The sequence below is a fragment of the Phalacrocorax carbo genome, chromosome 4 (assembly GCF_963921805.1).
Source record: "Phalacrocorax carbo chromosome 4, bPhaCar2.1, whole genome shotgun sequence".
Classification (NCBI taxonomy): Eukaryota; Metazoa; Chordata; class Aves; order Suliformes; family Phalacrocoracidae; genus Phalacrocorax; species Phalacrocorax carbo.
Genome location: NC_087516.1, coordinates 66419571 through 66445935, shown reverse-complemented (window position 1 = coordinate 66445935; position 26365 = coordinate 66419571). Strand labels below are relative to the sequence as shown.

At 37.0% G+C, this 26365-nt stretch overlaps 1 protein-coding gene across 1 annotated transcript in view; it reads left to right on the top strand.

Annotated features, from left to right (window-relative positions):
- Positions 1-26061, top strand: part of TTC29 (tetratricopeptide repeat domain 29) — a 137316-nt gene extending 111255 nt beyond the window's left edge. Inside the window, exons 11-12 of the mRNA XM_064450298.1 lie at positions 21626-21699; positions 22073-26061. Of these exons, the coding sequence (XP_064306368.1) occupies positions 21626-21663 (38 nt within the window). The 3' untranslated portion in view covers positions 21664-21699; positions 22073-26061. The remainder of the gene's footprint in view (positions 1-21625; positions 21700-22072) is intronic.
- The last annotated feature ends 304 nt before the right edge of the window (positions 26062-26365 follow it).

Genomic DNA, 26365 nt, shown 5'->3' with positions numbered 1-26365 from the left:
GAAGCCTAGTGAGAGAATGAAATCTGTGTATTTTTGGAGGTTTTGGAAGAGTATGTCAGAAAAGTGTCTTTCCAAAATGGTTCAAGTACAGTGGATTCTGATTCCAATCAAAAGTGTTATTCCAGGGCCATTTTTTAATTGTCTTGCACTCCTTGGATTTCAGTCAAAAGATGTGACATTAAATGTCTAAATGTAGTACTCCCGTTTTAAAGACAGTTTCTACAAATTATAGCTTTTATATACTTTCTCATACAAAATTAACTGAGACCTTGAGGAAACTTGTCTACAATTTCCCCATCTCATCTGTAGTAGACAAGCCTTTGTCAGAAAGCTTTGTATAAAGAAGAATCTGTGAGAGCACGCTTATGCTGCATCATATCCTAAGTTCCTGTCATCATACAAGTTTCTGTAGAAGGAATTTGCACAACATGAGTATGCGTGATAGTAGATCCAGGTAAAGTAGAATTTCTCATGCGTGTTTTGCATTGGAAGCAGTTACTTCAGTTTGGTGAATTATTTTAGTTCTGTTAAATTTTCATCTACAAATGTGTGCTGGAAGCCAACATGTCTACCACCAGGTTCTTGTTACTGTCTAGAGAATGTAGTATATAATTCTTATTTTTAGTACCTGAAAATTATTAAGAGAAAAAATTCCTTATGCCCAAAGCTAAAAAGCAACAATACTACAGCCAAATTGTAATAACTTTATTTTCTGGTCTTCAGGATAGACCTCATAGTAGTATCCTCTTAAATTCACAGCAAAAGAATAATTTTTTTTAATAGAGTAAATTTTCCTCTAGGATTATGTGTTTAACAGATGTCTATGGTATACCTTATCTAGGGAGTTGATTCTTTGTTTAGTATAAGTAGCATTGGGATCACAGTAAAAGAGAAGGCTAGCCTCCTTTGCTGTCTGCAGACTAGATTGCCTTCAGAGACATTGAGACCAGCAGAGAAAAAAGAAATTACACTGATCCAATAGATATACTGCTGAGAGGTTTCTATTATGTTCTTACCTCAGACATTGTACCACCATTAAATTCACACTTTCAGGCCCTGGGAATCAGGTCAGCATGACAGAGAAGTTTGGCTAAAATGAATCTGCTATATTAGTTTTTGTGAAAATGATTAAGCTCTGCAGGTTCAAGATCAGTACTATTTTTCAAGCAGTCATTGTTTCAAAGCTAGGCAAATAAACCCTAATATAAAAGAGAAAATGATAGGGAGCCAAAGATGAAATTGAGTAGCAGAGTAAACAAACTACCTGAATGCATGATCTCAAGTAGAAAACAACACAAAGTCATTCATTTGGCACAGTTAAAAATCAGCTGGCAGGCAAATTTTTTTTTAAAGTATTTTAAGTAGACTGCCCATCAAATAAGCATAATTATAATCAAAATTCTTACAACGTTCTCAAAATTCCTGAAGGCAATCAACTCCACTCAAATTAGTAACTTGGATAAATCACCATTAATTAGCTAATATAAGCCAGCAGGTGGTTTTGAGCCCAGAGAGATTCCCTGGTTATTTAAATTATGTATACTATACTACACCAAAGACAGAGTAAGTGAAAGGGGAACAACAGGCACAAGTCTGTTTAAAAAAAAGAAAACCAAAACCAAAACTGTTTAGGGATGATGCTTAGCTGAAGTCTTTTCCAGCTCCCACATCCTACCCAAAGGAATACAAGGCGGCTTTGACCCTCAGCTCAGATAATATACCCCAGGAATGTTCTGCATAGTTCCTATTTCAGCACTGAAATATATTCAGGAAACAAAATCTGCATTGGAAGCTTGCTTGAATAGGTTTGTTCTAAAGATATTTTGATTACTAGAGAATGGACATAGCAGTGACTATGTTTTATAAAAATGTGTCATTGAAGCACAAGGATAGCTTTGTCAGCATACACATTAAGCACAAAAACAGATGGTGATTCTTTTTTTTTGTGAGCTTGTGGTAGGCACTTCCTATAAATAAATAAAATAAAATAAAAATTACATTATTTTAAGACATTAATGTCCAATCTTCTGTGACCAATACTGTCATGCTCAGTTGTAGACAGTAACATTTAGGAACCAAATTGAACACTTTTACATTAGTACAGCAGAAGAAAATCAGAATTTCTTTAAATACTGGTACTGATTACTTCATGAGATCCAGAGGTTCCCTGAAATATCTGACCCAAATCTGCATGCACATCTATTGGCTTGCAATGATTTCTATTTGCATGGTGTGTTCCCCTAAAAGTCCCAGAGATTGCCATAAAATTTTGTCATAAATTTCTGTCACCCATAAGATTTATGCTTAGCAGTCATGCAAAATCAAAGATCAACTATATTTTACAGTCTTTGATTGAAGCTAATGACATTGTGTGGGAGGAAACAGCAAGATCAATACAGATATTTGTATTTGTCCCAGTGATAGCATCTCTGAAGGTCTGGACTGTAATGCAGTAACAGTACTTTAAAGGATCAAAAATCCTGCCAGGTTTTACTGAATGATGTGCAGGTCTGGTAGTAATATTTAATCCCAGTGCGTGCTCTTGGATCATCCATGCTTTTCACATTAATCAACTCAGTGTAATGCTCTGTTTACAAAGAACTAAGATTGCATATCGCATTGTGTTACTGCCTCTGTGTCTGGCAGACTCACTGCTGGCATATACTTCGTGCCGGGTGATGTATTTTGATGAACTTGTTTTCATACATTTATGCAAGTTTCTAGTCTATCACATTTTTTATGTAAATGATAAATAAACATATTATCCAAGAATTATTTGGCATTTCCATTCAAACACAAGTTTCTGTAAATTGAGTTGGTTCAGTACTAGAAAGAATAGCATAAGAAGAAGGGGTTTTCTTTGCTATATTGTAACCTAGATCCTGAAGTCCTTATCATTTTGCTTAACAGAGAAAACATTAAGCCTGTACCTACCTACGTTCTCCCCACTTCCACAGTAAACACTTAAGAATCAGGCTTATCCCACATAAATGGGGAGTCAAGGTAGTTCCCGAGTTACTTGAACAGTGTAGCGCTGTCAAGCCTCAAGATGTGTTGCAAACTACTGTGCAGTCTTCGTAACAACACTTTAATTAAAAGCACTATTCTGTGGACTATTTCTCATGGCCTCATAGATGAATGCTTCCTTAGTGGATGGAAGTCACTCATAGAAGAGTTCAATAGATATATGATAACTGAAAGCCTGAAGATAGGCACACATTGTGAACTTTACAGCTGTTGACAGAGACTCTATTAAAAGGTTATACAGTCTAGAGATTTATTCATTTTCCTGCAGACTTCTTTACCTATTGCCAGTCTCCATGGTCTGGCCACAATTGCTTTAGGTCACTCAGCCAGGAATGAGGGAGCCTGAGCAAGAGCCACTGTGTGTGTGAAAGCCTGGACAGCACAGGAGTTTGCCAAATTCAAGGGCAATTTTTCCTCATTTTTAAAAGGTTTTCTCAACCTTTGCCCTAGCCTTTCACTCTTCCACTGAAAAAAAGAGTTAGGGCGAAAGCAATGATTTCAGAACATATCCTCAGTCAAATGCAAATACATAAAAATGGTAACAACCATAACTAATTCAGTAGGTAAAATTAATTCCATCATAAATTTTTCCATAAAACATTCCATACATAAAACTAATAACACTAGTTTTTTAAAAAATATGTCCTGCATTGTATTTTAAACTACCTTAAAAATCCTCTTTTTCTGGAATGATTTAGAAGTATACAACTGTTCAGGGGAAAAAAAATGCAGACTTGTTGCTCAACACATGCAACAGTGCCCTTTCATATCTTTTTTTGGACTTTGTAATAATGCTGTGACTACTGCTGTTCACAAATATTTTATTTATAAAAACTATCCTCCCACAGGGCTGCTGCAGATGATGTGCAAGCTGAATACTAGCCTGTAAACTCTGCTCGGTCTAGGAAATGGTGCTTCTGTTTTTAAACATCGGTGCTTGGGTTGGGATTTTTAGTAACTGGAAGTGTGCTCCTAATTTCAGTATACAGAGCAAGGATCTAGCTCTTGGGTAAAGTGTTGAGATAAAAGTTTAATGTCCAGTCTTTTCTGTGACAATGCTGTTGTGCTCTATTGTTGATAAAAACTGTAGAAAAACAGTCTGAGTGACTTTACGTTAGCACAACAGGTAGAATTAGTGTTATTTTTGCAAGTAAAAATAGTCATTCAATATATTGGAAAGATCAGCACTCACAAAACATAATTTGTTAGTAGCTTTTGAATGGAAGCCAAATAGGCATCAGTGCTCAGAAAACGTCAGGTTTAATAGAATCAGTTTCAGTGGCCAAAAATATGAAATGTAGAGTGATGAAAACCCTGGGACAGTGTTTAGCAGAGGTAAATTAAGTCTGATTTCATACAGAAGAAAGAGTTGGAAGAGTTCCTCTGCAGGTTTTTTATGTTAACACTTCTCTAACCTCCATGATTAGAGATCATGCTTTTCTAATAGTAACATGATATACTGGAAAAAAATGGGTGTAATAAGCCAGATCAAAGGTCTATCTAGTCTGATATCTGTCTAGCAGTGGCTAATAGATTAGGAAAAAATACAAGAATAGGAAACTTGGAAGCAATACTTCTGTCTGGTATTCTCTCCACATCTTCAGCAGCCTGCAAGTTAGAGACTTTCCGAAGAAAAGATGAGTGTAGATCCCACTATATTTAATAGGCCTTCCTGTATTTGTCCATAAATGTGTCCAGTGTATTTCTAACTGTTGCATAACTTTGGCAGCCAAGGCACCTCCTTGAATTTCACAGCTTAAAAATAGCTTCCTTGAATCTGTCCTTAGCCTGGTGTTTTGGAATTTCAGTTGTTGCCCCTCAACTTCTGCTCCATGACAAATAGTGAGTTATCATTTCTTACTCCTTCTCTTCACGGTGCTCATGAAAATACATACATCTCTCTATATCTGACCATCAGTCATCTATCAAGCTGAAGCTTGCAGTGTCCCTGTGCATAAAAGACTGTGTTCCATGTGTGCATTAATTTACATTTATCAACACTGAATTTTATCTGATGTTTTATTGTCCAGTCACAAAATCTTTTTGAAGTTCTTTAAAGTTTTTGTTTTGGTTACCTTGTGAAATTTTATACCAGCAGTAGATTTTGTCACTTTGCTGTTCACTAGCATTTTGTGTTCTTTTTTTCTAATGTTTAACTGTACAAATTCTGCCTTAGATCCCTATTGAATTCACTACTGATCTGTCTTCATAGTGAAAACCATTCTATCTATTCTTAGTTTTATTTCCTACCTTTAGCTAGTTATTAATCCAGAGAAGGTATCTGAAGCATTCTGGGAATCTAACCAACTAGGTAATATTCATCCAGATCCTTAAAAGAACAATAATCTCATGAGACCTCTACAAAATCTATCTTGCTTTCTTTTCCTCATTATAACATTTTAATTAACTTCTCCATTGTTATATCCTTTATTAGAGTTGTAGCTAATTTGCCTAGTATGGAAGTCAGATTTTCACTGGTCTCTTCTCCCACAGAACATTCTTGTTTTTAATTAATGTCTTGTTTAGCACTTCATATTATTCTGGTATTGAGGCTGATTTAAGCATTACCTGTGTATGTGTCCTTTAAACCTCTTGAGCAAATACCACTTTCTTGTCCAATTCATTTCTCAGTTTCTTCCAATCCTCCTGCAATGGTGTTTCTATTTGGACTGTTCCTCTCACTCTTACCTAGAAAACAAAAATGCTGAGGTAGATCTCTGCTAGAGATCTTCCTTAGTGACCACCATCCCAAGAATACATTTCGCCTTTCTGCTGTTATCTTTTATTCCTTGAGTCCTCTTTTAACTCTTTGTGTGTGTGTTTGTTTGTTTCTAGAAAAAAATTTAAAAGAAGCATGCAGTTATGCTTTTCCCCACTATTTTATTGTAAGGACACAAATAGAAATAGGAAAACAATGCAATCTGTGGAGATGATGTACCGGAAATCTGTGCTCTGTTATCTTTGTGCAGTCTTCATAAAATAAAGCAATGGACTAAGTTGTAATTTTATGCTTATACCCCGAAATCTTTCAGCTTTTCTGTTTGAGAAAATGGAATACACTGAAATCTCTTAGTTTTTCTAGTTAGAAATATCTTGGCATCGTGAAAGTTAGCATTAGAGTTCAGTTTAAAAATGGGTAGGCAACAGCTATTTTTTAGGTGCAGTGAGGGTGTCAAGTTAATGTTCCTGGGTTGTAACAGTGAGCAGGTTTCTGTGTCAGTGGCAGATGAGCAGAATACAGAATGATTGCAAAACAGCTATGTTCTTCTGTGCCATCCAAAGGAATTTCTGACAGGCACGTCAAACTACAGAGGCCCTGACTCTGCTTTTAATTAAGACCTATATGTTAGAGACATCTATACCTTCTTTCTTGCATGTTGAAAAATTCCACAGTAATCAGTGGCAAAATACAGCCTTATGTGCTAACTAAACTTTTAGTGACTTGCTGCTTCTTCACTCTATTGTCTTATTCATTAGTCATATGAAAAAAAATTGCTGTATGGTTCATGACCATTTCCACTCTTCCCTCATCCTTCTTTTCACATTTTCACTGTCTTCAGGGTTTTCTTCCACCTTTTCCCCGCATTTCTTTCCTCACAGGGACTAAAGTCTTCACTCCTAGTTCTCTTCTCACAGCACTGGTTAAATAATGAGAGGTGAAGTTTGGCTTGATAGCAAAGTGTCAATATTTGAATTTAGAGATAACATCGTAATCAAACTGGGAGTGGAAGAAGCAGCTTACTCCTCAAAGGACATTGCTTTAAGTTGTCTGCCGATTTAGGCAAATGCCACTGCATTAGTTATTGAACAGTCAGTGGAGGAAAAACTTGAACCTCTTTGCAGAAAAAATGGAGGGAATAGTTCAGTGAGGCTATTCTAGAAGTCTTTGGGTACTTGAGACAAAGGGAGAGAGAGAAAGAATTTGGAATAGATAAATGTAGTGAAACCATAGAAAACATCAACTCTCAAATAAGGAAAGTTTTGTATCTTCTAAGCATTTAGCCTGGTCACCCAAAAAGTGGGGGGGCAGGGATTTCAAAGAAGGGGTACTCTTTTTTTTTTTTTTGATCTGTTTGTAAAGGAATCCTGAAAGCTTCTAGGCTTGATAGCTTGAAAATATCAGATGATGTGGTGTGTGCTCTGTGGTATGTTGTGTGAGATTTTCAAAGTTATCTTTAAAGCTGGTGTATTATATTTTTGCCAGACTACATCTTCTCATGTGATATATGTTTGAATTAAGATGTCATTTGTTTACATGTTTGAAAAAAATTCAAAGAACAAAAAATGATGAAAAATTCATGTCCTTTTTTCAACAGCTTAACTTTTAATCTCTCACTTTACAGTGTCCTAAGCTTGCAGTTTTTCTAATTACCTACTTTACATAGTCAAGACCTACATTTAAGAGAACAATGCATAGAAGTATGTAGGTAAAATATAACTTCAGATTGATACTATATAACCTTTCTGTATTAAGGCCTTGTCTGCAGATGTAAGGCCTTTTTGCTTTCAAGTTAGTTCAGTAGCATCATAATGCAATATTAAAAAAAAAGTCCAGACAGATATCCTTTTCAGCTTGCTGGTGTAAGCTCTGCATACAATGAAATACTTAGTGCGTGTTCCAAATCCCACCCTATTTAGCAGAGTACGCACACACACAGATGAATAAACACCAAGTTAGAAGACATTTTAAATTAAAGGATAATGTTGGCACAAGAACAGACTGGTTTTCTGATGAACTGGATCATAGGTAGATTTAGGAGAGGAACTAAAAGTAGTGAAATTTTGAAGACACCCTAAAAATAAAGCATTAGGGACTTGTGATAAGGTAGGACTTAATACTTCAATGAACAAGATTGTATTATGTGAATGCTACATTTGGACTATGATCCCAAAGAGTTCAGAGGGTATTGATTCAACCTTGTAAACTGAAAAACTGAAACTCTCAGGTACTCCTTGATGCCTGATTCAGTGATTAAGTTTTGGGAAAGTACCTTATTATTCCCTTCATAGTTCCCTTATATTCAAGATAGTTCTTTATGGTCTGTTTTAAGACTACTGAGGATCTAGTTAGTGTGTTTTTCACTTCTCTCCCCCCCCTCTTTTTTTTTTTTTTAATATCTTTAGAAGTGAGGTTCAACCATAATCTTAGTATAGTTGGGGAGAGATGGAATACAAATACAGTTTTAAGATTTATAATTCCCTTGGTGACTTGAGTGAGAGGTAAAAAACTTGACCAAACATTTTACAGAAAATATCTAGCTGTACAAAAATTGTTTCTTTAAAATCACCAGGTTTCTGTTGCCATTAATGTAAGAATTCAGTTCAGATTATTAAAATTACAACCATTTAATACCAATGCCCTGGTTGTAGTGAAGAGACACGTGGGGTTTTTTGTCAGGATTCAATCCAGATCTGAACCACTAATTTGGCAGGGATGCAGCTCACATGAAGTTGCTTGGTTACCATTACTTTTGGAGAATACATATTTCCTTAGCAAACGTATTATATAAAAAATAATTAGCATTGTCTTAATAAACTTAGTTGTCCATAAACAGATTCAGAAGTCTTCAAAATTACTCTCACGTTTCATAATTCAAGCTTCTCTATTAAGCTAGTTTTAACATGCCAGTAGCTGTAGTTGTTATTTGTAAATCCTCTGTGTGTGTGTGTGAGTGAGTGAGTGTAATTAAACTTCAGAATAAGTTATAATAAAATACTGTTTTGTTACAGCATTACTTAAAAGCTCCCAGGGAACCGAGTTGTAAATATTGCTGTCTGTGACATGTTTTTCCTGTAAAACAGGAAAACCAATTTCATACTAAACTTGCCTTTTCATATAATTATTAATTGTGAAGCTTTTTTGCCATTACAAATAACAATGTGAATATAAATATATCAAAAAGATGTGTATTTGAGAAGTCTGTACTTTTAATATAGGTGAATTTACTTAGCTATCTCTAAACTAACATGTCCTAGAAGACCACAGAATGATTCCTCTTTCTGAATTTCACTTAGACATCTAGAATAATGAATAGTAATAAAGACTGACCAAAATTTGGAAGTGATTTAGCTAATGTGCAGATGTGCCTTCATGAATGTATTCCTTCCTGTCTGAATTGGGTAACATTATCAATATCATAAATAACACATCAAAATGAGACATTCAGTTGTGTTTCAAACCGAAGTCTCTTGGTCTGTGCAACTTACTCGCATGTTGCTGGCATTTGGTACTGTCTAATCTGATCTTTATCCTTCATGGCTGTACCAAGGTGTTACAAAGAACTTAATTTAGACTTAATCCTTGTGGAAGCTTCCAAGCTAAGCGGGCTGTTGCTGTGCTTGTGTTATTCCAGAAGTGCCCACTTTTGGGAAAGGTTCAAACTGTGTTAAAGTCTCACTGTTGACTTATTGTGGACTCCATCCATCTTGTTGAGGTGAGACAGCAATTTCTGTTAGTGTCAAATGGTGATGAGTGGTCCAAAGGAATGACTTTTCTTTCTGTCCTCTATGTGTTGATAAAAGGAAATCTGACCTCACTGCCTCACAAGCCATTTTGGTTCCATGTCTTGCCTTGATTTGATACTGTACCAAATTTCCAAGAGTAGCTTCTAATTAGAAATTCCGTGTAGCAAGTCTTCGAATATGCCATTTTATGCCAACTTAGGAAGAAGTTTTGGGGAGAATAGTACTTGGCTACAAATGATGTATGTGGGATGAAGATCTTCAGTGTCAGGAAAAAACAGAAGAGAATACTCCCTTTTTGAAGAGATATTTCTTTTCTTATCTGCGCTCAGGAAGGAGTAAAACCATACAGAATTAAATACCAATCATAATGGTACGATTAGTGTACAGATCAATAAGGTGCACAAATTGGTACTTAGATTTGGATTAGTATTAGAAAACTAATAATTGTGAAAGTTATTTTATTTGCATATTAAACAATTGCATTAATGAATACTACTGTTAAAACAAATATGTAGTTTAGTTCTTACCCAGAAACAGAACACAAAAAACTAACATTGACTTTGTTTTCTATTTTTTCAACTAAACAAACTTGCAGATAGGTTCAAAATATTTAATTTAATTACTATTAAAATTGAAGTCAGTGACTAGAAAAGGGCATCTAGTGAAAATGTGCATTGCAGCTTAACCTAAAGGAAGAGATATAGGGCTGATGAAAGCAACCTATAGAGAATGTGAAATAACAGCCAAGTGCTGGCATTTTAGGAATGTCTGCTCATAGATGTGCAAGTTTTATTTCACATTGTCTTCACCCTTCTCAATAAGAATGACTGATAGCTTCACTTTGTGATTTCCCAGCTTTTAAGAGTCTATTTTTATTTATTTTTTATGACCAACCTTACACTTGTTAAATGTCATTTTTGCTTTATGTAACATAAAAAAGAGCACATCTGCAGTATGCTGTCCCATGAATTAACAAGAATGACTGGACATAAGACAAGAAATCCTTTAAAAACATATGTTCACATTAAATATCTAGGCTATCTCAGTAAAGGAGGTCTTATGGGGTCATTTTTGATGCAGTGCAAGTAAACCATTTCTGCTCTTCTGAAATAGTTTCTTTCAGGTTTATATCGAGCTTGTATAAAGGCACATTACATAAATAAGGGCTTAGTTTGTACATTAGTCTTTTACATCTTGGATTCTTACTAAATCCTTGTTTTTACTAACTTGATGCTTAAGAGATATTGATTTCTGCTACACATGTCTACGGTGTTTATTTTGATATGTCTGGGATTAAAAACAAAATTAACACGCATAATCAATTTTCTTAGAATTAAAAAGGGTGCTTTGGTACCTTTGGTTACATTCTTCTGAAGGAAAAAGGAGAGTAAAAGAGATGTGATAATAAAGGGATCGATTTATTCAATCACTGGGTATAAAAACATTAGCCCTGGGAAAGAGCCTTCCTCCAAGAGCTTTAGCTGCCCAGTCTCACTTGTGTGGCACAAAATAATTTGCATTTTTAGAGAAATTTCATGTCTTCTGTGAGCTCTAGTGAAACATGAATAAATTGCTTTCTTTTCCTCTTTTTCTGATTTTATAAAGCTGAATCCATTAGGGGCTGAGTCAAACTGTAATGAAAGAAAGGCAACAACTGAGATGATGGAAACCCTGGATTACATTTCTTAGTAGTCCAAGCCCAGCTGTCATGGCCTACGTGTCAAGTTAGTGCTCTTTGGGGAGGCCCGACAGTACATGTGAATATTTTTTTAACTGCTGTGTTACAACAGGTCTCTAAAGCAGCTAGGAATTAAGCAGAGAAGCAAAGATTAAGAATTAAATAGAACCACGGCAAGCAGTTCACCAGAGAGATTTGCAGTCAGGCAAGAAAACCTTTCCAAGACTGTTAGCCCACTGCCATCTGCCTGACAGGCTTGCATGTGACCCACCATGCTCCCTTTGTGCACGCTGAGTTTATGCGATCGTCAAAGATATGTGTAAAGAATATGGTTGTCCGTGTTACTGAGTGCACTGGCCTGGCGCTGCTCTAGCACAGTCTGTCAAGCTCACCACAAACCAATGCTCAGTTCAAATAAAGCCTCTGCAAAAGTTTGGCATTTTTATTCTTTCATATTACAAATAATTTTCTTAGCTGGTTCATAATATAATAGGTACAATCTAAATAGAACCCAGAAGAAGCCAAAGTACAGTTTCTAGTTTTATGCCTCACACCAGGATCAAACTAGGGCTCTGCTATTGGAAGAAGGGCAGTCTTCAAGATTTTTGCCTTTGAAATATTCCTTCTGATGGAACAAGGCTTTTCTTGAAGACTCTTAAACCTCCAAGCAGGGGTGTCTTATTATAATTTAGAGCAAGAAATTTTGTCTATTATACCTTGTGAGCTTCATGATGAGGTTGGAACATGATTTAATCAGCACGTAGAGATTCCAGCACGGATTTTAAGGGGAAAGCTGCACATCTATTTTTTTTAATCGGGAAGACGTGCTTTCCTGTCAAAGCACCAAACATTCATCTGAATACAGTCTGGTGTTAAATTATCAAATTACTGTTACCCAGAGTCTTCTATCTAATGCTTGGAATTTATCCAGCTTCCAAAGAGACTCTCACTTCCTCCCATGGTGGGAATGATGGCACAGTATAGGGGTCCCTAGGTCTGTAGCAGATTCAGATAGCTGAAATCATCTTAAGTTCCACATTCACTTTGTGAATTTGGGGAAATTGTGGTATTTTCAAACCTATGTTCATTTCAAAAGAGGATTCCTGGGTTGTAAAAACAGTTGGAAAAAAATAATCCACCAGAATCCCACTCAGACTTGCGCCCTGGGGAAAAATTCTTTCCTTATTTCTCAGCTGGTGAATTCACATGGTTTACCATACCTGAGGAAGGCATTTCACACTGGCAGCAGTGCTAACTGAAATGGTGCCTGCTTCCACTTCACTGATGCCTTTGAGAGGGACAGGGCTGAGAGTCAAACCTTTCCTTAACAGCCTAACCTATAGCAGCAACACAGAAATAGCCCTGTTTCCTTTTCTCCCCTTGCATCGTGGCTGGGGGAAAGGTCCAAAAGAAACCAGATCACCTGTTGCTGCTCTCCTTCCCTCAGGCCTGGAAGTCCGTGCCTCCCTTCAGCCTCATTAAGTCACTGCTACACTGAGAATATCCAACAGTGGTTCTCATCTCAGCCTTGTCATTACAGTTGAGGAGTGGAGTGGCAGGGCGACATCTTTTACTTTATGAAGACATTTGTTTGCCTGGTGGATGTTTCTAAGCTCTGCTGTTCCTAGAGCAAGACAATGTGATTGGTATGGCATAATTCAAAGTGAATGTAAAATTACTGAAGTCAAATATTTTCTAAAAAGAGCTGTTTTGAAGCAATTTGGCAAAGCTGACATAACCATCCTGACTTCAGTGAAGCTGCATTGGTTGCAACACTTGAGGATTGGTCCCAGACTAGCCAGAGCATTTATTTTTAAATTCTAGCTTCTACTGCCATGTTCTTAAAAATCTCTGTAGTTCTGTAACTTTCTAAAGTAGCTCACAAGTCTTATGCTGACTGCTAATAAAACAGAAAATCCATTTCCATTTTTCAGTGTAATCTTTTTTTCATGTGTATCTATTTCTCATCAAAAGAAGCGGATGACTGGCCTGAAAGCTGGAGTTCTCTACTTATCTGTAAAGACAGAAGACAAGTAGTGGCCTTTCAAGTTGTCCTATGTTGTCTGAAAGAACATGGCCATAAATCCAAAAACCAAGAGGGAGAAACCCAACACTCAGTGTTGCTTTGACCAAGAAAAGTATCGTTCCTAATGCCTGGTGAAGAGAAGTAGGTCTGATCTCACACTGTTGGTAAAATCAGCAAGGAACGCTAAGACAAAGAAGCTTCTCCAAAGTGTCCATGGAAGAGGTATCTCACACAGCATTACATCGATGTCACCACACGTGAATGCAAGGACCCTGCATAAACCTGGACCTTAATTTCTAGCAGCTGCTTTTGTTCTTTGTTTTTTGTTTTGTTTTGGGTTTTTTTAAGAAAGAACTAGGAGCACTTTGCATCAATCTTAAAGGAGGACTTCAGCTGCTACAGAGGATGATATTCTCCCCAGAAAACCTCAGTCACAAGAAAACTGATACTTCCATAAGGGATTCTGTATCTTCTTTTTAAAGAACATAATCTTCCAGATGCTTCCCCTTACATCTCCTTAGCCAGAGAGAATGCACTCATGCTGAAGATGCATTAGAAGATGTAAAACTGAAGTCAGATAAGGAGATAAAAAATCTCACTGGCATCCTTTTTTTTTTTGTAGCAGATGCATTGCTGGATTTTCTCTGCTTCACTGGCTTCAGTTTCTGTACCCAGAAGATACCTTTGGCTAAGCTCTTGGAAGACAGTTTCCCAGGCAAAAAAAAAACCAACCTACTTTATAGGGGCCTCAGATGATACAGTTTGTGAGCCACCAGGCAGAGCAGTCACTGGAGATGCTGAAATAAAGAAGTCTCAACCATGAAGAAGTGCTCTTACATATAATTACAGAAGAGTAGGTAAGCCTTTAGAGGCCAGAAAACAGCAGAGCCAAACCAGAATATAAGGAATGAGATCTGCAGAACAAGAAATTCTCAACAAAATTACATAAAGCACTCATGTCAAAATACAGAGATAAAAGCAAAAAGAGCTAAAATCAGAGATACTTCTAATCAGAGCGGTCTGATACTATATTTGAAGCTCAGTATGCTAATGGCGTATAATTAAGCAAGAGGAAGTGTTTAAGCAATCTGAGCTTTCCAGCTTTCCCTCCCTTTGGGACACCTTTGAGGGACCTGGATTTCAGAGAAAGGGGTGCTAAGCACTCTCTGACAGCCAGATCCTTTGAAAACACATCAAGCTGAATATTCAGAAATAAATATCACACACTGCCTGTGGTTTAAATACTGAGCTCCTCTGTTCAGTGACATATTTTGCTCAATGAGTAGAAGATGGTGTTTACAAAACACAGTTACGAACTGTCCTGCTATCCTGTCTTGTAGTTTTTAATGGAGTCTTTATAACAAATACTTAACAGACTATGTCTATATCAGTAAAGGATAAGGTATGAGGTTTTATGTGTAGCCATGCAAGAAGGTTGCATAGTAAGTGCATAAAGTAGGCTCTCAAGCAGAGTATTTAGAAGTTTTACAGGACAAGGGCTGAGGTGATTTGGGTGAAGACAGCAAGAATTTTTCAGTGTACTGATTTGGCCATGAATTGATCTTAGAATCATCGCTGTGTCTGGAATCTGTGTTTTCACATCTACTGTATTGCCATTATATACTGAGCACCTGATATACGTTGCTGTGCTTTAAAATGAACGTAGCAATGACAATTCTGCATACAAATTGGGAACAAATATGCTGCTTCTGTTACAACCATTATGTTGTCTGAAACATCAGTCTGCTTGCTGCTTCTTTGCCCTTTGCAGTGAGATTAGATTTCACTCATAACTCAAAAGATGTGTGTTAAAAACTTCTTTGCATATATCACCAAGATATACATATTTTTGTAAAATCCTATAGGGATACCTTTTAAAATGCTGGCAAAAGTTCTCCAGGACTATAAAATACCAGTTCTGTGAGCAAGACAATGATTTCCTTTCATAAGGATTTCCGAGTAGATTTTGGGCTCAATCTTTAGTGGTGGCTCATGGTTCTCAGCAGAGAGAGAATTAGCAGAAATGTTTCTATTCTACTTGTATGTTCTCTCCTCACAACTCCTCAGGGTAGCCAAGGGTGAGTTTGGCTTCTACCATGAGAGCAAGCAGTCCCACTTTGTTCAGAACTTTGTTTTCTTGGGAAGTTCCCCCAGGGCTTGTCCTGTCTTTAGGAGACAGCAAGCAGGTTCCAGTTGTGATCTTTATCCTTCACCTGGGTGGGGGGTGAAGGAAAAAAACTCTTCTCTGGGCCTTCTGGGAATTCTCCTTTGCACTGTGGAAACCTTGATTAACCAGCCAGGTGGACACTCAGCCTGCTTTGTGTTGCTGGAAAAATTTGCCTTTGAGAAACTTTCAGGATACTGAATCTGAAACATTGTTTCCTTAATTTCTGCCTACCTTGGGTTGGAGTAGAGCCAGATGATATGCTCTATTGAAACTTTAAACTAATAGTTTGGATTTCATGTAAAATTTGTTGACAGTAAAGGTAAAACTATAAACTAAAATCTGGCTGCTATTTTGTTTGTTTCTTTGTGTTTGAAGTGATCTTCTTGATGACTGTTTTTAAAGCTGATTTTTCTGTGTCGCCAAAACTTGTGTAGAATTTTTGGTTGTATCTCTGACTTCCAGATACACAAAAGACACAGTGTCATACTTTGGCCTTGAGAAAAGCCCTTTTTCTACCTACAGTCAACAACCCAACCTGATAGAGCTGTTATTTAAAGTTGATACTCAACAAATGGTTTCTGCAAAAGAAGCTGCCATACTATATTGTCACAGGGTAGTGTATAATTTTCACAATGAACAGAACTGAAAAATGTAAGATCAAGAGAGATTTCCATTGTTGTACAGATGTCTGGCACATGCCCAAACTATGTGAGAGAGGAAGATTAACTTGTCTGAGGACTATGGAATATGAAGAGTGAATAAAGAACTTTAATATGAATAGGTAAACAACTGAAGTTATTAGGCAGGGGAAAATTCATATTCCTGTTAGGTTTTCTCATCCAAACCAGAAAAACCTTGCACTTTCCTTTCCTTATAGTGCCATAGTCTGCGTAGGCTCTTTAAAAGTGTATAAAATAAATTCTGCTTCTCATTCATAAACTTACCCGTCTGTGAAGCCTTTATTCAGAGAAACCTACCTGCTCAAATGCTTGCTGCAGTTCATTAAAGGCTCCCATTTGTACTCATAAAGACTCATTCATTGCCCTGAATAATATAGATGGTATACTGAAAAGAGAACCAACTCTAGCTTTTACAATCTAAATTAAACAACTTTGTCTAATAAAAGAAACACTGTCTCATTTCTAACTAGGCCATAAGCCCTAAGGGTCTTGTATGTGTGCATTTATTTATTTATTTTTGCCAAATTGTCCTACAAGGATCTGAAAGCTAAGTGAACCTAGCTGACTAAATTGTTTCTCTTTTTCTGCCTGCTTAGAAAGACTGAAGCAAGCATGGGCGGAATTGTATTGAAGGAAACACTCGTCCATAAACTTATTCTAAAATGCAATTGGATGCTCTCCTGTCCGTTTCTTGGTCCCACCTTCTAACCTTTCTAATCTTGAGAGTTCATCTCTATTATACATGGCTCTTGCAAATGCCTGTGATTAATAACTACCGTGATTCATTAGCCTGTGTTGTTGGTATTGTTTCCCCAATGGGAGCATTTGCTGTCTAGGGATAGCCCATGATTACTCTGCCTTGTGGAACAGTAAGATGCTTTCAATCTAATGCACTGTCCATGTTTTAGCATAAAATAATATTAAGGCATCCACATAATGGAACCGTCTGAAGATCCATTTTATTAAGCACTGAAAGAAAATGTGTGTGTGTCTGTATGTGCAAGGGAAACATAATCAGCAAATCTTCTTCACCAGAAACATAATTTCAGTAAGCATTTCGCATAAAGACACAGCTATTTGGAGGTATAGTTCTTTGGATTTGAGGTTGAAAAAATACTCTATAACCATTATCTTACCTGGTTCAATTAACTTACTCAAATTATATACAGCCTATTCAAAGTAGGAAAAATAGGAAACAGAGGTCGATTTATTGTATTTATTCCATTTTGTGGATATTTATTTTAAATGCAATCTACCTTCAAGTACAAAACTGTAGTGCTTTTAAAAGATTACTGTTTCAAGTTACTTCACATACCTTAACAGAGCATGTAACCTTTTTACATTATATGATCAACTTTTTGACAGTGCAGGGCCAGCACAGCTAATGGAATAATAGCCTGCAGGGTCCAGCTAAATGATATACGAATATAATCAACCTTTGTGATGACTATTCAAAAGTAATCCCTTTAGCTTTCAACTGCAACATATATTTCAACCAGGCAAAGCCATATGAAGAAAATCTCTGCAGACTCCACTGATACAATATGGCCTTCATATCCCCACTGTGTGTTTGCTGTTCACAGTGAGTTTTAAATTTAAGGTAATGGCTACTGTATATTCATGTGAGCATAGAACAATGCCTTTGATTTGTTGGAGAAATGTTACATTAGCTACCAAGGGCCCTATTCAGTAAACTTTGACACAACCCTTATATATGGTTTACTGCTTATTCTAAATGGAATATTCCTGATAAAAATGCTTTGCATGCCCAAATTGTACAAATTCATTAATCTTTATATTCATAAAACCTCCAAGTACAACTGCCTCCATTCCAAGTGAACCTAGTCAGGATACATGGTTAAACACGTAGGCCCAATCTGCTTTAAAAAAAGCATTGCATCAATTTCCATTTTTCAATACAGAAAAGAAGTAGGAAGATCTTCTACAAGTGTGGGATGTGCATATTGTTGGCAGTCGTATTATTTGCTGCTGTATCTTTATTCCTACTCCATTACATCATTCTACAGATTATATAACTGAAAACAGCTGCGTGACCTTTAAAAATGCAAGTAATTTTTAAATTACGATAACGGGCTATATCTCATCAGCTGCATTATGCCAACTTGATAATCTAGCATACCCTGACAAATCATGGGGAGGGCATAAAGAATATGGTGAGACAGTCTTGCTTTCTCTCTCTCCCTTTTGTGACAAAAGTACAGTATTGGCTAACAGTGACTCTGAATACGTGGAATTAATTGTATTAAAGGAAAAGAGAGGTAATGAAAACATTGCATTGCCTCATATTACTACTTTTGTATGTACAATATAGTAAGAGGTCACTCACATTACCAGCAGTTGCAAATATGGTCTTGCTTGCATATGTGTACCCAAATACGTGTGAAAATTCAACAGCACTGTTGCTATCTTTTCTTTGAAGTGTTGTTTTGTAGGATTTTATGCCACTGAAGCAAGTGGACGAGTAGGAGAGGGTACAGACTTTTCTCCTATTTGTTTGCCACGTCACTTCTTGAGCCTGCAGAAAATTAGGCATCCTCAGCACCCTGCAGCAGGGAGTTCCAAGGATGAGTTGGCAAAGAACCCCTTCCTTGGTCTCCAAGCCCACCACCTGCTATTTTCAGTGTATCCGACCTCATTCTTTTATTAGAAGGGACTGTGAAAAATGGTTTCCAAGTCACCATCTGCATGCTACTTTCATTCTTACATTTGTCATCTCCTCAAAATATTGCCTTTCTTTTTTTTTCAAAGCAGTTTCAGCTCCCAGAACAATAGTCCTCTTATGATTCTTCATCAGTTCATGGAGCTTTTCAGTGGAGTTCTTGTTTAATAAAGTCCAGCAGTCTCTGAAAGATGCAAAATTTGGATTTGAGTGCTTTTCCATCGCATGGGCATGCAAGCTCAGGAACACAGGTGTTGCCTCTTTAATTTTCTTTACAATCTTTTTAGAGGATGGTGCCTAAAATTCCTGTCCTCTCTGGAGTTAGTGATCATTTTAGCTTCAGTCTTTGTAGGTGTGGCTTTCATTCCTTTGTGTGACTTTTCACTAATTATATTGTGTAAAGGTCTAGCAGCTCTGCTTAGCTTTCTCCCAGGAACATAATGAAGTAATGAGATTTTTAGAAGTGTAAAGATCTTTAGATAGACACATGTAAACAGCAAGTACCAAGATGCCAATTCTAGCTGCACTGAAAATTCAACAAGACAATTTTAATTATATTTTATCAACAGCTGTGATAATATGTCAGGAACATCCTATTATGATTAATTATATTTACATGCTATTAATACATATTCATGTTTATCTCTGCATTTTGTGCAACACAATAAGATAAAAGGAGAATGCTTGATGGTGTCATCTGTGATGGTATATATGTATTATCATTATGAATACGAGATGCTTTTATTGTTCCCAAATAGCACAGGCCAAACAAATGCCAAGAAAACATTTATGGCTCTGTATTCCATCAGTTATCCTTGATACACTTCATATTTGCTGGAAGGTTAGAACTGTTAATCAGACAATAATAGCTCGGTGTCCAAGCGTGAAGGCAAAAGGCCAAAAGGTGCATGAGAAAAGCAGTTTATGCTATAATTCCCCATCTGTCCTGTAAACATCCCCGCCATTTTTTGCATGTGTCAGTGTATGTAAGATACATTGCTGTCAGAGACACTTCTATGTGTACTTACCTGCAAATACATATGTTACTGTACATACCTAATCACATTTTGGGCTTGGGTCACCCACCTGTCTTCCACTACTTTTTCAATAATGAGCTTCCACTGGAAAGAACAATAATGCTACACTGGTGTAAAGCTGGGGTGGGGCAATGTGGTTCAGACCCTTTGTTAGCACTTCTGAATTGCACGAGGCTCTCAGCTGCTTCACAGTGTTTGAGTTCCTAAACCAAGCTGAGAAGTTGCAGACTGTGCAGCCGTGAGCAGAGCCCCTTGTATTCAATTACGTTTTATTAAATTTTTTTGTTTAGACATGGTCTGCTAGTAAAGGAATTTCCATTGATGTACTTTAGGCCCGGTTTCAGAAAACGTTCCTGGAATAACTACATTGTTAAACAGAGAGTAAACCACTAATGTCCATGCTGCGCTTGTACAAAATGAGATTTCATATGATAACTTATGCTAATCCTCAGATATTCTTCATAGATTTACTTATCCTATTCTTACTTGCATACAACTATGGATGAAGTCCTAGTTAGCAAATATACTTAATAAATGCCTATGATATGACAAAGCATAAATTTTATTGAATCTTGAGTGATCCGGTAGTTTACATCTCTTCCAAACATTGTACACTGCTTTGAACATTATTTTTCATCTCCAGCACTGGATTAATGTACTTATTTTGGACATGGATTAAATTAGCATGCTGTATAAGCACCGTTGGTATTGCTGTGACTGAAAGACAGTCCAGTTTTAGGCATCACAGTGCAAAGAGGTGGTGACAATCTGAGAGTATCCAGCCAAGGATTATACAGAAGTCAGAAAACATGAGCTCGTTTCAAATATCGAAGAGACTGCGTTTGCTTAGCCTCAAAAACAGAAGATTAGAGGAAGGAAAATAGTCTCTCAAGCTATAAGGAGTTATGATAAAAGAGGACAGTGTTCCTTTGCTTTTCATGTCTACCAAAGTTAGACCAATAATAAAATCAGCTTAATTTGCAATAAATATTTATCCTAAGTATTAGGGAAGAAACTGAGCTATGAGATTGTGAAGCACTGGAACAGAGAGATTGGGGATATTGTGAAACAGCCTTCATCAGAAACCTTTGAGAACAGATTTGACAAATGGTTGTCAGGGATGGGCTAGATGTATGTGCACTGTCTTCATTTGAGGAGGTGAACCAGATCAGTAGTTCCCAAAATAGGGAAGAATCCCCCAGGGATGGTGTGGTTGTAACTAGGCAGAGGGAGGTATGTTGCTAGAGGGTCACCGGGAATGGAGCAGAAAGTGCAGCTAGGAGGTGGGAGTTTGGTGCGGAAATTGAGCAGGGAAGGAACAAGGCTGAGCATCACAGATGACGGGAGCAAATGAAGCGCCTGGCTGCCGAAAGGTGTGGAGTTAAGCCATTGCCTCCCAGCCACCTGCTTTTTTGATCATGTCCCATTAGAAGGACCCTGCTGAGAGGTGGCAGCCTCACTTATCCAACCTCCGTACCCTCCTCTTGCTTGCTGCACTGCTCACATCTTCCCCTGGATAGTCTTCCCTCTGCCTGCCATCTTTCAGTGCTGTCTTTGCCATCATCTTCTCCCAAATGCATCTTCCTTGTTGGTTCCCCAGCTGGTCCCACCTGGACCTATCCTGCAAAACCAGCCTGTTTGAGAACTGCTGCACGGGAGTGCAAGAAGTAAAAATAGAAATCCCTGTCAGGTCTGTGTTTCTAGGTTTATATCTTCTGTGGCTCACCTCTGTGTTGTGTTAGATTTCCTTCTCTTGTGACTTTTTACTGTGTTATGTGTTTTTCAAATAAACCTTTTAGGCCTTTTTACTATTAAAAACGTTGTAAGTCTAAAGCGCTAATGCCTTTTTTTTTTTTTAATAACAGAACTTGATTTAGAAACAAGTGCTTCAAAGCCCCTGTGAGCCTCTTCCAAAGACACCAGTTCTAGATCCTTCCTGGTACAGTATTTGCTCTTAATCCATAGTCTTTATACCAATATGCTGATTTTTGCAAAATGTCATTGGTATCAAAATTTGACCTGATTTTGACAGGCAATTGCATATCATCTCTCTTTTACTTAGTCCAAATAACAATATTTTTCCTACCCATAAATGAACAAATTCACACCTCCTTCAGATTTTTACTTGTTTTCCCAGTTTTAGAATTTAATTTTCTTTGAACATGTAATTGCTTTTAATTTACAGAAGTAAGCCTTTGAGATAGAAACAAATCTATTAGCCAGATGCTGAACCCAAATATAATGTAGATATCAAAGTGTATATATAAACTTTAAACATTTACTATTTTTTTATTTGCTGTTTTTTATTATAGAGAATGCCTACTTACAGTGAAGCTGATAGATGTATAATGAGTACAGGAAGATCCTTGAAGAGTCATGCAACAAAGTAGGAATTTCAGTAGGAATTTTGTCATTTAAATGGGAGCAATATAAATATCTGAGAGCTCTAAGTTCTTTTGTGACTGAAGTGTGGCTTCAATTTGTATTACATGCTTTTATGAAAAATAGCTCGTGACATTGAAATAAGTACAAAAGAGAAAGAGTAATACAGAATAGAAAGTTTGCACTCTGTGCCCCTAATGCTTATTGTCTTCCAAAGTGTCAAGATCCTCCTGTTAAGATATTAAACATCCTTCATGCCTACTGAATGGGAATCCAAGATGCTCAATACCTTGTAAGATTAGGTTCTAAATGTGCCTGGAGAGTTTTCTTTAAATCCCAGATTATTGTCCCTTTCAGAAAAAATAAACTACAGGCTTGATGCCTTATTCATAGGGCTATCAGTGATCTTAGCATCTGTGCTTAACAGCTGTGGGTCAACAGTAACTTGAACAGAACAGGTCCAGCCTGGGTGGCACACTGTGGTGCAATTTTGATCTAACCTATAATACAGGTTGGACCCAAAACACAACCAAGTTTATTTAAAATCTGGTTGAGCACGCTCATGAAACTGTTGAAAGCCTGTACAATCAAAGCATTTGAAATGCCATTGACTGTCTCAAGTGCAACATCAATCTATAGGCACAGCTGAAACAACTATATTTAACAATGAAAGTGCATCTGGTAGAATACCTGTATGTCACATTTTCAAAATTGAACCCGAAATGCCTCTTTTAGCAAAGCCTGTGTTCATTCACACAATCAGGTAAACTAGAATTCTGCCTAGATTCTTTCTGATAAATAATCTGAAGCACTGATTTTCGAGAGTGTGTGGAGAACTGCCTCCCATTTTGAGCTGATGAAATTCTTGACAGTGGGTTCCCCACATGACCCACAGCAGTCTGACTCCTGTGGTCTCCACAGCCCTCGGAGGGCATTTTCTAGCTGCCATCACTGTTGGCCCAAAGAAGAGGTAGAGGACAGAAGATGGTCATTATCACTTTGCAAGATATACGTAAAAGCAGGATTTGGAACCTTTGAATTTTACTTAGGAAAATTGATGCAAGCTTTCATAATTTCATGTATTAGAAAACCTGTTCTTTCAAACTGCATAACCAAAGCTTTGTGAATCTCAATAGTCGCCCATTCCTTTCTTTAAATGGAGGTTTCCAGATTCAGAGTTTGAAGCAAGGTCCCTTAGACCTGTAATCGGTTTTTATTACAGTCTTTGAGCAAGCAATAGCTTTTGCCATAGTAATAACTCAATTCACTGGGTTTCTTCAGGACTGCAATTTGAGTAACTAGTTGACATGTGATAGTAGGACTTCTCCCTGTTAAGGTATGGTAAAAATGTGTCATTAACTAGCTTTTATTAGACCATTTTTGATCAAGGTGCTGTGTACGTGCAATGTAAATACAAATACCTCAATACTTCAATTCTTTTACTTAGAGGTCTTTATTGTCTGACCACCAAGCTTATTACAACAATGTTCATTTAGAATGTTTTTACAAGGCTGAAAAGTTGTATAGGAATGTTCCTACATGCAATCACGCACACACATAAGCATACAAATCTCTTCCTTGAGTGTTGAAAAGAGGTAAACACTTGATGAAAACCAGGAAGAGAAACAGGACCACAAATTAAATATAAGAAATAACAATATCCAGTTTACCACTTATATTTTATTGATATGAAATTAAAAAAAAAAATTATAAAAACAGCACAGTTTTGCAAATCATATGAAAATCACATTAATCTGCAAACTCTTCTAATCTTGATAAGAATAGCAGGACTGCTTGTAAGAGGTTGCTATTCTTAGACATTTGGAATTTCTTTTATCAGAATATTGCCGAAAGTAATTGCGTATTTTAATTTCTCCTTCTCAGTAAAAAAATATATATAGCATATTACATAAACCAAGCAGATATTCTAGAAAAGACAATTATCAATTTTTCAAGGGCAAGTTTCTAAATTTTTAAGGGTTTTGAGCCTCGTGTACATTTCTGCAGTAACTGAACATTCTGTGTATGTGTCCCTAAAGTTATTATGCAGTTATATTAAATAGCATCCATGATCATCACTATTTTTTGCCAATCTGCACTCGTTACTAAGTGATAACTTTTGCATGCTTGTGAAAAAAATGGTCACAAATTAGTCCTCGAGAGCATTAGCTCTCCCATACCTTTTAACGACACTTCTTAGTCATCAAGCTTTTAATAAAAACAAGGGGATTTTTATCATCCTATTATAATGTTAATGCAAGTTGTGTTCTTCAGAGCCAGGAAAGTTTGGGAGAAAATTATGTCTATTTTGCTAAATGTACCTGCCTCCCATCCCAGTAATGATTTGTCCGACAAGTCTGTTTGGCCTAACACAGGTGTTGTTCTGCTCTTTGTAGACTTTTTCAGCGGGATAACAAAGTCTCTGCTTTCCCCTTCAAATTAATGGGGCAAGGAGGTTAGGCAGAATGTTGTTCCGTATGTTACACCTCAGACAGGATCCTGGAATAAACCTCTTAGGTGATACAAGCAGTCAGAGCTCCACGGGTCAAAGGCAGGCCTCGGTGTAACACCTTGCATGATCCAGCTGAAAGCATAGTGCTCATTGGTACACAGTGTCAACTCAGTATTTCTTTAGAAGAAAAATCACCACTTTCTGAATTATCAATGCTTCTTCCAACATCACTTTTCTTAGGTGATCTCTTGTCAGCCATAGTCCTGCTCATAAGATCTGCTGAGAGCAGAGCTTAAATTAGTATAATGGAATTTTTGTCCTTTGTCTCTTTACATGAGAGACGCTCTAATTTCTTTAAGGAGCATCTCATATGGAACACAATTATTCTCCACTCTGCCTGGTTCATTATCATTGCAATCCTTCCTCCAAGTTTTTCCAGAAAGCCACTAATCCCCTGACCCTGAAGACTTTGCAATCAGAAAGGTCTCATGAGGGAGTATGAATTGCAGTTGCAAGTTTTTCTGTGCTCTGAGAAATTACAGGCATAGTTGACTTTAATGAAGTTAGGAAAGCAGGTAAACCAATTTAACCAATAATGCTAGTTGTCTGTTTCAAAACAAAGACTTGTCAAACATTTTATAGCAGGTGAATCTTGGAATAGTTCTGAAGTATACTATTAACATCTCTAAAATCTACATCTTGTGGGTGCCTAAGGTATGTAAGACTGGCAGTTGGGACTGCTTTTTGAATAGGGTTTTAGTAGGTTTCACTGTGGATGGGTCAGATGGTATTGACTAACAAGTCATAGCAGAGGGGAAGGTTGTACCTCAGAAAGGATTGTTTATAATTATGAAAAGCATGTTTTCTGACCATTAATAGGGTATATCTTGTTAATTGTGATGATATATAAGGTATTTCGTCTGTAAGGCCATTTAGAAAATTAATGTTTGAGTCACAGAAAGGTCATTGCCATTCTGGAAAGAATCCATTCATCTCTAAATAGGCCATCCGAATATAGACTAAGAAATACACTATATATAATTACCTTGAAATAGATAGAATAAATAAGATCGATGATAGGTATTATTAAAGCCACGCTTTAGTTTCCAGCTAAAGCTGGAAAAAGTAGAATGTAACTGGAAGAAACAATAATATACATGTAAAAATGCAAGAAATAGGTTAAAGTCTTAAGTAGTTATGTGAGATTCAGCTATTACCTATGAGATGAGACCTCACCAGCCTTCAGAAGTGGTGTATGTCAAGGACTTTGTCCTGAGATTCAGTCAGGTATTTCTGAAGACAGCACCTACAAAGAAGAGAATAAGAGCACATTTTTTTTTTTCAAAACTGTGTCTTGTGTGACAGTGTAACTTCGTAGTATCTGCATATTTGCCACACTTATGCTTACAAGTAGATAGAATGTATGTGCCCTCTCTGAAGATAAACAAATAAACATGTTAATTAATATTTCCATGAGCGAGTCTAATTTTGACACAGGCTTGTCACCGAAGAGTGATGCTGAGCATGAAGGAGCCCAGCAGCTATGATGGTAAAGCACGCTGCCAGGAGTTTAACCTTAGGAGATAAACTTCTCTTTCTAAACATTTATGGTTTGGTTTTTAACACTACAGAATAAAAGTCCAGAATGGCTGTTGGTCAGTCAAGTGGGCTCTCAAGCCCATTTAGCAGAGGAGGAGAAAGAGAAAAATGTGCGAGTGTGCCTTTAATTGAAAGCCTGTTGTTTAATCTTAGCTCATCTGTGGGATAGACA